The sequence below is a fragment of the Dermatophagoides farinae genome, chromosome 8 (genome assembly GCF_024713945.1).
Source record: "Dermatophagoides farinae isolate YC_2012a chromosome 8, ASM2471394v1, whole genome shotgun sequence".
NCBI classification, from domain to species: Eukaryota; Metazoa; Arthropoda; class Arachnida; order Sarcoptiformes; family Pyroglyphidae; genus Dermatophagoides; species Dermatophagoides farinae.
This window is the reverse complement of record NC_134684.1, coordinates 1318562-1333582: the sequence shown is the minus strand read 5'-3', so window position 1 is coordinate 1333582 and position 15021 is coordinate 1318562. Positions and strand designations below refer to the sequence as shown.

The following is a 15021-nucleotide window of genomic DNA, read 5'->3' as shown; positions in this document are numbered from 1 at the left end:
TTTTGTGTGTGTTCGTCGTGTATATATACACACCGATAATATACATACATGCATGCCATATAATAATAACAATAATATATACGTCGATAGTGGCGCCGGCTATTGCAGTTAACTTATTAAGAACACTCAATTCTATTATTATTATTGTTGTTTGCTACTACCACCACTTGATAGGCTGAAGTTCCATATATTTATTCTTCTTCTGGTGTTTCACAAGTTATGTTCGTATGGTGTGTGTGTGTATGTTATGTATGGAAAATAATGTTTGATGGCTGCTGCTGCTGCTGTTGCTGATGCACACATCTTTTTTTTCTCTCGATCATATACTTTGTCGCGAAATATTTTAGATTTTGTGTGTGTGTGTGTTGTTTGTCAAGATTCATCTTTATTTTTTTTTTTAAGAAAAAATTTGATAAATTGGTCATTTTTTTTGTTTGTTTGTTTGTTTGTGTGTGAATGTTCCAGGATCTTTGATTAAAGAGCAACGAAACAATCAGTTTGCTCTTTATAAAGATCACAGATTCAATAAACGTTGATTTTTCTTTTGTCTGTCAATTTGTTTTTTTGCCGTAAGAAAATTCCACTATTTTATTTTGGTAAGTGTTAATCTCATTTTAATTGTTTTACGTTTTTTGACCTTAGTTTATTGCTTATTGTCATTTTAGATAATCATCATCATCGTTCCATCATTATCCTTTTTTTTGTTGTTATATTCTTGCCTAAATATAATAATCACACACACACATAAATGGAAAAACGTATTGAACTAGAGAAACGTGGTCGTAATCATGATCAAGTAAGTATTAAATATATCTATATATTCTTGGACCACTTTATTGATGATGAATCCAGTAATTGTCATCATCACGTGCCAAACAACATGGCTGCATAAATAAATGATCATCATCATCAATTATTATGTTGTTATATTGCCTGACAGCTCATCATTTACAATCGATTGCTATCCATATTCATAATAAGATTGTTTGGTTCTATCAAAATCAACATTCGATTGCGCCTTTTTTTATATATCCTCAATAGTATCTTCTTCTTAATTTTATGTTTACTATTTTTTTCCAATTTAACCAATGCACACACACACAAACACACGCCTGTCCTTTGAATTCGGCAAAAAAAAAAATTATACGCCGTTTGATTGCACTAAAAAAAATCTGCTTTTAGCGCCACCTGGTTTTATTATTGTAAGTTTTCTAAATTTTCTTTAATTTTTTTTCAAATTAGATCAAAGAATTGAATCTCGATAATTGTCGAAGCACAAACATTGTCGGTCTGGATGATTCGTTTGTCAATCTAGAATGTCTTAGCATGATCAACATTGGTTTGACTAGCCTGAAAGGTTTTCCTAATTTGCCCAACCTTAAACGATTGGAATTGTCCGACAATAGAATTTCAAATGGCTTGAATCATCTCAAAGGTAGCGTCAATTTACAATACCTGAATCTATGTGGAAACAAATTCAAAGATATTGAAACTTTGGAACCACTTGTAAGTAGTTTTTATTATTTCATAAGAAACTTTAATCCATTGTTTTTCATCATCATTATATAGAAAGAACTAAAAAAATTGGAAATTTTAGACCTATTCAACTGTGAAGTGACGGAACAACCCGAATATCGTAAAAAAGTTTTCGACATGCTCCCTGAGCTGAAATTTTTAGATGGTTATGATCGCAATGATCAGGAAATCGAAGATGATGAAGAAGACGATGGTGGTGGTTAGTTTTTTTAATGAATGTTTATTTTTTTTTTCTTTGATTTTCTAATTGTAAATTTTTACTGAATAGAAGAAAACGATGATGATATCGAAGATGAAGATGATGACGATGATGATGACGACGAAGGCATCGACGAAAATGATAATGATGACGATGATGATGATGAAGAAGTCGATGAAGATGAAGACGAGGAAGAAGATAATGAAATTGGTCTAAGTTATTTGGCCAGGGATAAAATCGATGTAAGTATTTTATTCTTTATTCATGTTACCGTAATGATCGTGCTTTATATAGGAAGAGGACGAGAATAATGAATTCAATCCAGAAGATAGTGAAGTAGATAGTGAAGATAGTGAAGATATTGATGAAGAAGATGAAGAAAATGATTCTTTTGAAGAACAACGAAACTCAGTAACATCCGTCAATGCTGTATCGGGTGGCAAAACGAAAGCGCCGGAAAAAGGCCTGAAAAGAAAGGAACCTGAACATGATGATGATGAGGAAGAAGAAGCCTAATGAATTTGTTTAAAAAAAACTTATCTTTTTAAAAGTCGAACAATCCTTATCATCATCATCATCAGTCCCCCACCCTCATCATCAAAACACAAACATTTGCAAAAAAAAACGCCCACTTATAAATTAAAATCACACACACACAATGTGTGTGTGTGTGCATAGTGAAAAAGCCAGATTGATTTCTCTCCATTCATTTTTTTTTTTAATCATAATTATCCAATCATACAAATTGGTTAAATTCATTTCATTTGTGGCGTATATATACTAAATATTTCTCATATTTTACTTTTTTTTCTGGCTATTGTTTTTTTTTCCTCCATTACAATTCATTTCATACATGCATTCATATTCATTTTCATTTATTCATTCATTCATTCATTACAACAAACAAGTAATTTGGTGGACAAATGAATTATGGTGATGATGATGATTATTATAAAACCGAAATTTTCCAGTCACAGATTTAAACAGATACACACATATTAAACATCGATATCTGTGGATATTTGTTTGTCAGAAAAAAAATTTTATATTTTAATAATCGATAATTGAAATATCAAAGAAAATGAGAGTGATTCCTTATTTTTTAATCGAACAAGAATCTAAAAACGAAATTCTGTAAAATTTTCATTTTAAATCATAATAATATTGCTGTTGCTTCCAAAAAAAAAAACCACCACCAACACCATCACCTTTACATGCCATTCAATTCACACATTGCACAGAGAGAAAAAAAAATTTATTTACCAAAAAAAAAAAAAATTTTTTTCATTAAATACCCACACACACACACACACACACACACATGCAAAAAAATGTCATTGCAAACAAAAAGTTTAAAAAAAAAATTTTAAAAAATAATTAAAAAACAGTTATTATATCATTAATCCAGTATCGGTGGTTTTCATTTTTTGCTTGAATGATTTGTGGAAGTTACAAAAAAAAAAAAAAAAATTTCATTCGAAATCAATCAAAATTGTCCATCATCTATTTTCATATATCTATACGGATGGATTACGGTCTGTGTTATCCGTGTGCATGATTATTATGATGATAATGATGCCTCATCTTTTTTTTTAATATATTGCCTGTCCAAGTTTTTTTTTCTAAATGAAAAAGTTGGATTTTTCTTCTTCTCGTTGTTTTGGCCAATCTTTTGTCTTTTTTTTTCATTTCTGTGTTGTTTTTATTTATTTCAAAGTAGTAAAATTATTATTAGTCATATATGATGACGATGACTGACTGTTGATCCATGTTGAATGTGTTTTATTATACTATAGTGCTTGATTACATCTGGCCAATATATATATGGACACACACACACACACACACAATTATGTTAATTATTACACAGCGGGAAATGTTGATGATGATCATGACGATGATGATTGTGATTGTGATGCGGATAAATCCCACGAATAGAGCCATTTACGAAAAACGGATTTTTTTTTGTTTTTTTTTTTTGATGAACATTGGATGCTCTTTTGTTTTTTTTTCGCATAATTTCGTCCATTTGAAATGTGGATTCATCATTTTTGGAACTTTTTTTTTTTTTTTGCTTTTCTTTTTTTTCGGTTTAAGAAGATGAAGAGAAAATTTCTCAATTTTTTTTATTGTTTTAATTGCCATAATGTTGCTACAATCAACAAGAACAAAAAGAAGAAGAAGAAGAAGATGCAGAAAATTTTTTTTGACCATACTAAATAAAAAAAAACGACAACGATCAACAATATTATCGTGGCCATCGAATAGAAATGATCCATGTCTTTTATTCATTTTGTTTTCATCATTTGGCATTTGATGATGATGATGATAATAATGGCGGCAACAGCAACAGCAACAGCGACAATGTTTGAAATGTTTAGCCAGAATTTCTGGCAATTAATCACTAATAGTCGATATTTTTTCTATCTAGCCAATCCATATGAAACAATGTTTCCGGATATGAATGTTCCACGATATGTTTCTGAAGTAAGTGATCCAGGCAATCATTGTGAATGAATGTATTAATTTACTGTTGATCTTTTTTTTTTTTTTGAATGTAGATGTTTCCTGTTTTCATATTTCTTGCATTTATTGAGAATTTAATAAGATTCTTTAGTGGTAAATCTATTCTACGATTAAATGATTCAATTGCATCAATATCAAGTGGCCTAGTGCAGGATTGTTTCAGGTTTGTTTGTTTGTTTGTTTGTTTTTTCAATTATTTCAAACTCGTTACAATGTAATGGACAAATTGTGTGGTCAATTTGTCATCATTTTGAATTGAATTTATCAACAAAAGTCGAGTGGACAGAAAAAAAAATTTATCACTTTATCGATTTTTATCATTATTATTATAGGATTCATATTCGAAGTCTTGAAGTATTTTGCTATTGTCTTGTATTTGAACATTTTCGTTTGACAACATTACCATGGAATTCATTGGCCACATGGTTATATTGTTTTCTTCTTGTTGATTTTGGTTTTTATTGGGCACATAGATTAGCACATGAAATCAATTTCATATGGGCTATTCATCAGGCTCATCATAGTGGTGAAGATTTTACACTTGTTGCTGCTTTACGGCAAGCTGTTCTTCAACCATTTACAGCTTGGGTAAGTCGAAAAAAAAAATTTTGTTGTTAAACTCATCTAAAATATCATATCTTTATGTATACAGATAACTTATGTACCGATGGCTGTGATTGGCATACCACCACAAACATTTCTTGTACATTTACAACTAACTGAATTGTATATGCTATGGATTCATACGGAAGCCATTAAATCATTGGGTTATTTGGAACTCATTTTCAATTGTCCATCACATCATCGTGTTCATCATGCACGTAATCGAAAATATATTGATAAAAACTATGGTGCATTATTCATTTTTTGGGATAAATTATTCGATACATATCAAGATGAAGATCCACAGGAACCACCTGTATATGGTCTAGTACATCCGGTTGAAAGTTATGATCCATTTTATTTACAATTTCATACATGGATCACAATGTATCATAATATTCGACATACTCCAGGTATATGGAATAAATTTTGTATACCATTCAAAGGACCTGGTTGGTCACCAGGAAAACCAAGACTTGGTTATATTGATGAAATTCCGGATATTAAACAACCAGTTGAATATTGGAATCCAAAGATTTCGTTTTGGAAAAAAATTTATGCTATTTGCCATACAGTTATTATTGTCATTTTCTATCATGAATTGAGTACAAAATCAAATCAACTTACACAGTTGAACATCTTTTTGGGTGTCGTTTGTATATTGGCTACATTTACAACCATCGGATCGTGGTTGGAAAATAAGTGGGTAACATTTTTAAATTTTGTAATTTTCTTCTTTAAGTTTTTTTTTCTCATTCCTCAACTGTGTATAGAGAAAAAGCCATTCGAATGGAATTGGTTCGTTGTGCAGTATTTTTGATGTTTGAAAAATATCTTATACCATTGACTAGTGTCAAAGAAATGGACACATCCTATCAATCATCCATTATTTGGACATTTCGTATGACGTACATGATTTCCATTATGATCTGTACATTGTATGAATTTATTCGTATGGCTATCCATTTATTTGATCATTTAAAATGGCAATTGAAACAAACTAAATTACATGTAAATTAAAGATGTATTATCCATGAAACTTGATATTATTAAAAATTTTATAAATTCAAAAAAAAAATGTATATGATCATCATCATGTTATTTATGTACGGACAATCCACTGAAATGTAACGGGATACTTTTTAGCCAAATATTCAATATTGGATACAATACTAGCAGCATAGTTTGATAGTATACAGCCTGTGTGTGTGTGTGTATGAATCTAATGATTAGTGGATCTCTCTCTGTGTGTGTGTGTGTGTGTGACTCATTGATTGTCATCATCAACAATATAATATACAATGTTTAATTGCGTTTGTTTTAGGTTCGATTTGTTTTGTTTTTTTTTTTTGGATTCTATTTTATCTTCGATACAAAATATCTATTTGATTTGGTTACAAAAAAAAAGTTATGGTCATAACTGATTTCAGTAGCAATAATAACAACAACAACAACAACAGCTGATCATCGATCCTGTTCACAAGTACAACTTTACCATTCAATTCCCATTTGTAATCAAAAAATAAAATACCAAGGACATTGATTTCATCTTTATTGCAATCAGATCATCATTGATCATTGATTAATCATCGTATATTGTGTGTCTGTGTGTGTGTACGTTATTCTTTATAGTTTTATATATAGAAAATCAATTTAAATACCAAAAACGAATGTATCAATAAATCAAGAATACAAAGAATAAAATTAACAAAATGAATCTGAATTTTTGGTCGCTTTCAAGCGCCTTTTATTTATTCATAAGTAAGTTGTAAATTTTTTTATTTTGAATCATCAAATTGACTTTATTTTATTTTTTTTTTATTTTGATTGAATAGAATTTACAGCAGCTCATCTGGATCAACAATGCAATTTTAGTATGTGTTTGAATTCTTTTATGGTGCCCATCCAACATGCATACTGTGATAATAATAATCGTTGCCGTTGTAAAGATGGTTATGTACCAGTTAGCCATCATCAATGTGTTGAAACACAATATCCTGGTAAACCATGTGAAAATGATAATGTTTGTAGGTTTAAAGATGAAAATTCATTTTGCGATACAAATCGAAGAAGTCCGATTTGTGAATGCAAAAAAAGTCATATCTACGATAGTGAACAGAAAAAGTGCATTCTTTGTAAGTATTAGTCATTTATTAATACTAAAAATGACATTTTGACTGTTTATTTTTTCCACTGAAAAAAAGATGTGAAAAAACCAAAAAAGTCAACACCATTGTTTCCGATGACAGCAATCATACTCATTGCCTGTATAGGTATATTCTGTGGCTGTGGAATTATTTGTCACAATTTTCGACGTCAACCAGAATTATCAGTCAGTGTTGATCATATTGATCGATATGCATCCGAAAGACGACAAACATTAAATCATCATCATCATCATCTTCCTCATCATCATCATAATCATTATGATGATCATACGAATTTAGCTGGCAGTTCAAGAATGAATAATAATTCACATAATGATTTATCCGATTCTGATCTGGCTATAACAAATCCACCAGCACCATTATTACGATCGGATAGTCATTCAACATCATCTAAATATGATTCATTAATGTATGATGATCCACCACCAAGATATGAAGATGCTATCAAAGAATATCATGATTCAATTGTTAATGAATCACCTACAAATAATAATAATAATAACAACAACAACAATACTTTTATGGACCAACAACAGCAGCAGCAGCAGCAACAACAACAACAACAAGTGCAACAAACAACGATAGGATTCTGTACGGTGATGGCTGCCACCAAGTCGTGATCATCATCGGAATTTGAAAAGCACTCTAAAAACAAAACAAAAAATCTAATTTATTTACATATGAATATTTTGAAAAAACATTTTTTAGTCAAAAAAAAACTGCGACATTCAGACAAATCAACTTTCCACAAAAAAAAATCCGGCAACATATCTTTACTCTCTGAGGAGATAAGTATGTATGTGTTTGAGAGAGAAAGAGAGAGAAAAACCCTTATTACTCATTATTCACTTTGGCAATTTTTTTCCTTTTTTAACTAATCATTCCATCTTCATCCACCTGTTAAATTCTTTATCTCTCTTTCTCTTTTTTTTTCTCTCTGTATAATATCTGTGTTTTATTTTTATTTTTGCTTGGATGGCTAGTTACAAAAACACCCCTTTTACTCATTCTATATATTCATTTATTCATTGTCTTTCGTTTTTTTTTAAACAAAAAAAAAATATTTTAAACACACACAAACACATACACATCCACACATATACTATACTATATTGTCACATGAACAGGTATTTGCATTATTAATATACGATTGATGCTCAATTCATATTTTTTTGTTTTGTTTTTTGTCATTTCATTTTTAAATAATCATCATTCCTTGATTTTTAGTTGTAAAAAAAAAATTAAAAATTTTTTTTTTCCTTTACTTATAAATGGATAGATGGCGTAACGTGTTTCATAATAATGACATTAATATGTAATCGCGCCTGTCCTGGTCTGGCCCTGCGGGGCTGATATATTGGCGGCTATTTCAATTTTTTTTTAGCATGGATAAACAAAAAAATTCAATTTTGCTTCCGGCCTTCGGTTTGGTAAGGGTCAGCATAACTTGTGCAATGCATTAATTATTATTTTATTCGAAAGATTTTCCTTAAAACATTAATTAATTGTCAGAGCAAAAGCCAATACGACAGGAAATCGTCCACGAACCAATTTAAATGGTAGCTTAAGATCTCGATCGTTTTGCTGCAAAATGAATCATATTATTATTCGAGCTTCAATGCTTCTATTTACAAATGTGCCATTGAGCATTTGTGGTAAATTGAGAAACATATCCACGATAGATCCTGTGGGTTCATCGCATGAAGACACTCAACATTGAATCGTCAACCGCTGTGGCTTTCTGTAATATGTAAATGCTCCATTTTCTTTATTTTAAATGATTTAATTTTAGGTATAATCAGGTCCGAAATAACTTATGAGTAGATCATAGATCACGGGATTTTTTATCATCAAATACACACTCACACAGGCACACAAAATGAAAATCACGTGCCACATGTATTATCACAATAATCAATTCGAAAAATTCGAATTCGAACTCTTTCTATGTACTATTGAATGAACAATGAAAAAAAGCTTTGTCAAAGCTACATACCACAGAATGCGTTTCTTTGGAAGCGACTTCTACTTCTGAGCTGGACGAACTGTTCAGCGGCATTCAAAAGTTTTCCCGCATGCTCAGACACACACACACAACACACACTGAGTAGCTTATACTAAATAGTTATGTTTGTACTGAAAATAAGTAGGAATGTCCAGCTCGGCTTCCCCGCATCAAATGCCAAGTTAATACACAGTGCCAGTACACAGTGCAAGCACTTGGCGAGTGTAAAAGTTGCAGTTACCGACAAACAAGCGTCATAGAATAGTAGACAAGCGTCATAGAATAGTAGATAATATATTTATCAAACAAACAAATTCAATTTTCAAGGGTGGTGGATTAAACTGAAAATTATTATTATTATTATTATGTCGATGGGAGATCTATAAAGAGAAAAAACACGATCTGGAAATGACAAAACCACCAATTTAATTACTCTATATGATTTATTATTTATTCCAAAAAAATTTTTTTTTTTTTTTGCTGTTTCGTTCCCGAAATCTTTGAAAATCTAATTGGTTTTTTTTTGCACATTCATTTCGGTGTAGCAAGAAACAAAAAAAAAGAGAAAATTTTTATTAACCAAAATTCCAATACATTATTTTCATTCAATCACCGAAACCAAATGTTTGTCTCTCCATCGCTTTCTTTTGTGTATGCAAGCAAAAGTATTTGGATCACAAACAACAATCCTAGATTAGTTAGGCTAATCTCATGGAAACCAAAAAAAAAAAAAAAAAAAGAAAAAATAAAATTATTCGTCATCATGTCGTCTTCCTCCAATATTATTACAATGCAGCAGCAACAACAACAACAACAACAACAAACTTGGAAATTGAAATAATCGACACACACACATACATGCACACACAATGTCATTTTCAATCGAATTCAATGAAATTGAAACCCTAATGTGAATTAATTTCATTTATATATATATATATGACGGACATAGTATAGCTTGACATTGTGGAAAAAAAATGAAAGCTAATCATGCATTTGGTGAACGAATAGAGAGAGAGAGAGATGGAAAAAAAAGAAACACAAGAATGGTATATGGTTGAGAAATAAATCATTTCAATAGAGATTTTGTATTTGAATTGGTGAATAGAATAGAAAATAGCATATATACCCACAAAATAAAAAAGAACCACTCTCACCATAATGGGTGAAAAGAGAAATATGAAAAAGATTCACAAATCCCTAAGCGTCATACCACCGGATATCCAGTTTGTTTCTAAATTAAGGTAAAATGCTCATTCTCGATTCAGTTTTTTTTGTTTTTTGTTTCTTGTGAGTCCGGTTTTAATTGACGAATGAAAATTGAAAAATTGAGCGAATTTGGTTATCTGGAATCTGTATCCAGAAATCCACCAGCGGCATTAGTGGCATTCACAGCCATCGAAATAATTAATGACCGAAAAAAAAAGAAAAAAAAACAAAAAACAAACGGTGAGACGATAACAACCTCCCCAAAACAAAATAACAGCGTATCAGAATTAGCGATTAAAATAGATGTCCCGATAATTTAACGGTACATCGAACATACACACACACACACAGATACCCGTGAGTGTTTAAGTATTTGAATTTTCATCCAAATTCTACTCATGATAATGTTTGTATTTTCAAATGATATTGAATAACAACAGCAGCAGCAGTAGCATCTGAAAAAAAGTACATTTGAATATTTGATTAGAACCGAATCCAAAAAAAAAAAGAAAAAAAGAAAGAGAAGAAAAAATCTTTAAAATTCAATTAAAATTGATTAAATTTGCAAATTCAAATTCACTATCACACACACACTGACTCATTCGTTTTTTTTCACTGATTATACATCCCCGCGGCATAGAGTAAGAAGAGAGAGAGAGAGAGTGAGAGAAAGAAAAAAAAGTTCAAATAAAAATCTAAAGCGCCATCAACCTTTTTATTCATTCTCCTGGACGACTCATAAGATCATCACCATCATCATCATCATCATGGAGGTTGGTTGTGCTTGAAGAAGATTCACAATTATTGAACATGAAAATAGATAAATCATTTGCATTAATTTAAATAGAATCGAGGTGAGTATAATATTACTTTATATGTGTGTGTGTTGATTCTTGAAACAATAAAAAAACAAAACAAAAAAGTTACGTTCCAAAAGAGAGTGAGAGAGAGAGAAAAAAAGTATCAAAAGGCAATTAAGCGTGATCTAATTTAAGAATATTCTTTTCATCTCAAAATTCTTTATTGTTTCCCAGTTTTATTCATCTACATTGTACATGCATAAAAGCTAACAAAAAAAAAGAAACAGTTTTTCCATAAATGGACGAACCTTTTGAGCTGATTTTTGGCCCCTTTTTTATTATTATTATTATTAGATTGGTTCATCCAGTGTTGTTACCGTTATACGAATAAAAAAAAAGTGATATGACATGTTTCAATACTCATGCTGCTGCTGCTGATACTGCTGGTGTTAATTATTATCATTATCATTCTTGATGAAAAAAAAAGAAAACAAAAATCTCAAATGAGTTTATTTCATCATTGTCGTCGTCGTCGTCATCGTCGTTGTTGTTGTTGTTTTTTTGGCTAGAAAACTTTTAACCTATTAATTTTCATCCTCATCATCATCTTTTTTTCTTTTCTTTTGTTTCACACATACACACACACACACACACAAAAGAAAACTTTACTTTTGATGAAATGAAAATAAAAATATAGATTTAGATTGTCAATCTAATTATCATCTTCGTATATACGGTGGTGGTGGTAGTAGTAGTCAAGTAGACAAGTAGAAAGAAAGGGTTACTATTTTTTTTTGATCAAATTGATACTGGTCTGTGTATGTGACTGATTGGTTCATCTTCAATATTCTATAATCGGAAGTAGTCAATTTTTTGTCGTCGTGTTGTTACAATCGAATGACACATCCGTTTTGATTCCATTCACCATGATAAACCAATAATAGATACACATACTACATAGGTGTGTATAATAATGACTATTTTTTTTTTTTTTTTGTACATCAGGTTTTTTTTCTGAAGAAAAATTTTTTCTTTTAATTGAAACGGTGGAAAAAAAGAATCATCATCATCATCATTATCACGAATCGAATGAATCGGATGAATGCAAAAAAAAATCGATTCCAACCATCAAATTTCAAACATGTGAACAGAGAGTGAAGGTTTTAATGATGATGATGATGATGATTCGTTTAGATTCATTACCAAACTATACCCGTTAGTTCGTTTATTCATTCATTCATTTATTCAAGGCTATAAAAGTAATTAACAATCATTCGGGTAATCTCACAAAACTGGTGTGTGTGTGTACAGGAGCCATGCAGGAGAATTTCATTATTAGATGTGTGATGTGTTTGCTATATCTATTTAATGTAATAGATGCTGAATATGCACAGGTCTGGTCTCTGTGTGTGTGTGTGCGTTCCAATCATGACCAAAGATAGATGTGTTTCATTGATGCGGATGATGATGATGATTTTTTTTCTGGTTGCCAAAAAAAATGCACCAAAAAAAAGAAAATCAATGACTGATCGACACTACAAACAAAACAAAACAAAAAAAACATGGATCGCGTGTCTATGCATGTGATGAGCTCGACAAAATCTTGCACACACATGAAATGCAATGCAATTTTAGTGTTACGGTTGTTCCAACAATATCAACAACAACAACCAACAACAACAAAAACAAACATGACATCCCCTTGCATTTATTATCATGAACTGCCCGTTTTCTACTTTTTTTTCTGATTTTATTTTATTGCCATTCACGGCAGTTTAATTTGAGCAGAATTTATTTGAAACACACACACATGCACACACAATAAGCAATGAACTGAGCTAATGAGAAAATGGATCCATCGATCCAATTTATATCGAGTATTATATTACCAGATTTTTTTCTCTGCACGTTTTTATTTTCGCTGATTGAACAAATAAAACGATCGAATCCAAATAGCAATAACGCACACACACACACCTGAGCTTGTTTTTGTTGGAAAACCTCTCTCTCTCTCTCTGTGATGTGAGAATCAATCGATCGAGCTGAAAATCGATTCAAATATAAATGCAAAAAAAAATTCTGGTTTCTGGTTATTATTATTATTATTATATTCCATTGGATTTAATTCAATTCAATTAATTGTTGATATTTAACTGGAATTTCTGGTTGATAATGATGGCAGCCAATGGTATCCAACAGTGAACAGTTTTTTTTTTTTTTTTTTTTGATTATTATTCACCATTCATTTTCCAATGTAATGATGATTCTGTGGAAAATGAAAATGAAAAAAAAAATTTTAACAAAAATTTTGAATAAGAATTTCAAATGAACAGAATTTTTTTTCACCGAACAAAATGTCCATTAACTTTTGGCTGTCCTGCTTTTATTCTCTCTCTCTGTGTGTGTGTGTATGTGTGTCTGCTAATTTAAGAATTTGATTTATGACCCAATTTTCTATTCTTTTATTTCTTTAGCCTTTATTTTTGTTGATAAAAACAATGAAAAAGTAAACTTTTTTCTCTTTCATTCATTCATTCTTTTTTTTTGATTCATTGTGAACCATGAAACTACAGAATCGGATTCTTTCGTTCATTTTTATACACATGGTTACCGATCGATTTTTTTTTGACTACGGCTACGAGTTCTTTCTCACTCTATATTTGAATTTACCTTAATCGGGGGAGGGAAACGAAATACAAGAGATAAGAGAACGGGAATCAAGTTTGAATGAATGAACGAATTAACAGAATTGAATTGAATTGAATGAATGAATGGCTAAAAAGACCTTTTTTTTCTTCTTTGGACAATCCAAAAAAAAAATGTCATTCTTTGACTATTGGAAAAGTTTTTTTTTTGTTGCTTATGACTGTGTGTGTAAACGAAATGAAATATTTGAACCAATGGACGAACAAGAAAGAAAGCAAAGAGAAAAAAAATTAAACCCAAATGAAAACAGCCAGTATTCGAAAGATAAGAGCTTAATTGCTAAAATTTCGTTTGCTCGTTCTATCAATCGGTCGTTTGGTAGGATTAACTAACAAAACAAAGAGAGAGAGAGAGAAAATGAAACTCTCCTGCCAAAAAGAAAGTAAAAATCAGTGAATCAAACTTGATTGAATTGAATGTGACAAACGACGACGTCCATTCAATGTTGATGATGATGATGATGTTCTATAGAGGTGATTAGGTAAGTCGAGTTCAGTCGTTTTTTTTTTTTTTTTTGGTTGGTTGGTCGATTCGATTCAAAAACTTGATCCAACATAAAATTATCTACTCGATCCAAAAAAAAAGAAAGAAAAACGCCTTGAACGAAATAATGTCCATTGTGTTTCGGGTCAAAATGATTAATCTTCTCCGAGAATAATAATAATAATAAAAATAAAAAACGAGCACCAGGATGTACAATTTTGTAATTGACTTTCCATTCCGTAGATTGTTGTTGGCCTTCAGGTTTTTTTTCACTATTATTCCTGATATCTCATAATGGTAGAATTTTTTTCGGAATCAAAATCATAACAATAATCATTACCAGGATAAATGTACAGAGGAATGGATGCTTGCGGGAACCTTTTTCTCTCACACACTAACAAAAGGAAATGTGGCTGGCTCGATAATCATTATCCATTGGTGTGTGTTTTGTGTGTTGATGATTGATTGACTCGTATTCATTCATTTCAAGCCAAAGGTTATTCGGTATTCTTTTTTTTTATCCACACACACACACACACACACACACACACACATCTAGCATCACTTTTTCCGGTAATTTCCTGTGAATGAATGAATAATAATGATGATGATGATGATGATGATGGTTATTATTAGTGTCAACGTCAAACATATATATATATGTATGTGGCACATAATTGTCATTAAATTATTATTATCATCATCATCATCATTTTTTTTTCTGATTCCGCGCGTAAATTCCGTTTATGAAATCTTTGATGTCAATGTTCCAAATTTTACTATTTG

The 15021-nt window shown here is 30.7% G+C and overlaps 3 protein-coding genes across 4 annotated transcripts; all 3 read left to right on the top strand.

The window, feature by feature from the left end:
* The first annotated feature begins 214 nt into the window (after positions 1 to 214).
* Mapmodulin (acidic leucine-rich nuclear phosphoprotein 32 mapmodulin) lies at positions 215 to 3138 on the top strand. 2 transcript variants are annotated; one of them, XM_075733592.1, is made up of 6 exons: positions 215 to 596; positions 666 to 796; positions 1243 to 1506; positions 1570 to 1732; positions 1805 to 1977; positions 2030 to 3138. In XM_075733592.1, exons 2-6 carry the CDS (start codon positions 749 to 751, stop codon positions 2249 to 2251), a joined length of 870 nt encoding a protein of 289 aa, XP_075589707.1. In that variant the 5' UTR covers positions 215 to 596; positions 666 to 748; the 3' UTR covers positions 2252 to 3138. The 2 variants fall into 2 exon arrangements, with proteins under 2 accessions (XP_075589707.1, XP_046915621.2); XM_047059665.2 differs by having other exon boundaries at positions 1570 to 1735.
* Positions 3139 to 3514: 376 nt separating this feature from the next.
* On the top strand, positions 3515 to 5913 carry LOC124496345 (alkylglycerol monooxygenase). The gene is made up of 5 exons (XM_047059862.2): positions 3515 to 4222; positions 4297 to 4424; positions 4594 to 4849; positions 4914 to 5566; positions 5638 to 5913. Exons 1-5 carry the CDS (start codon positions 4013 to 4015, stop codon positions 5882 to 5884), a joined length of 1494 nt encoding a protein of 497 aa, XP_046915818.2. The 5' UTR covers positions 3515 to 4012; the 3' UTR covers positions 5885 to 5913.
* Positions 5914 to 5968: 55 nt separating this feature from the next.
* LOC124495400 (uncharacterized) lies at positions 5969 to 8304 on the top strand. Its single transcript, XM_047058775.2, has 3 exons — positions 5969 to 6625; positions 6700 to 6999; positions 7069 to 8304. Exons 1-3 carry the CDS (start codon positions 6577 to 6579, stop codon positions 7650 to 7652), a joined length of 933 nt encoding a protein of 310 aa, XP_046914731.1. The 5' UTR covers positions 5969 to 6576; the 3' UTR covers positions 7653 to 8304.
* Positions 8305 to 15021: the final 6717 nt, after the last annotated feature.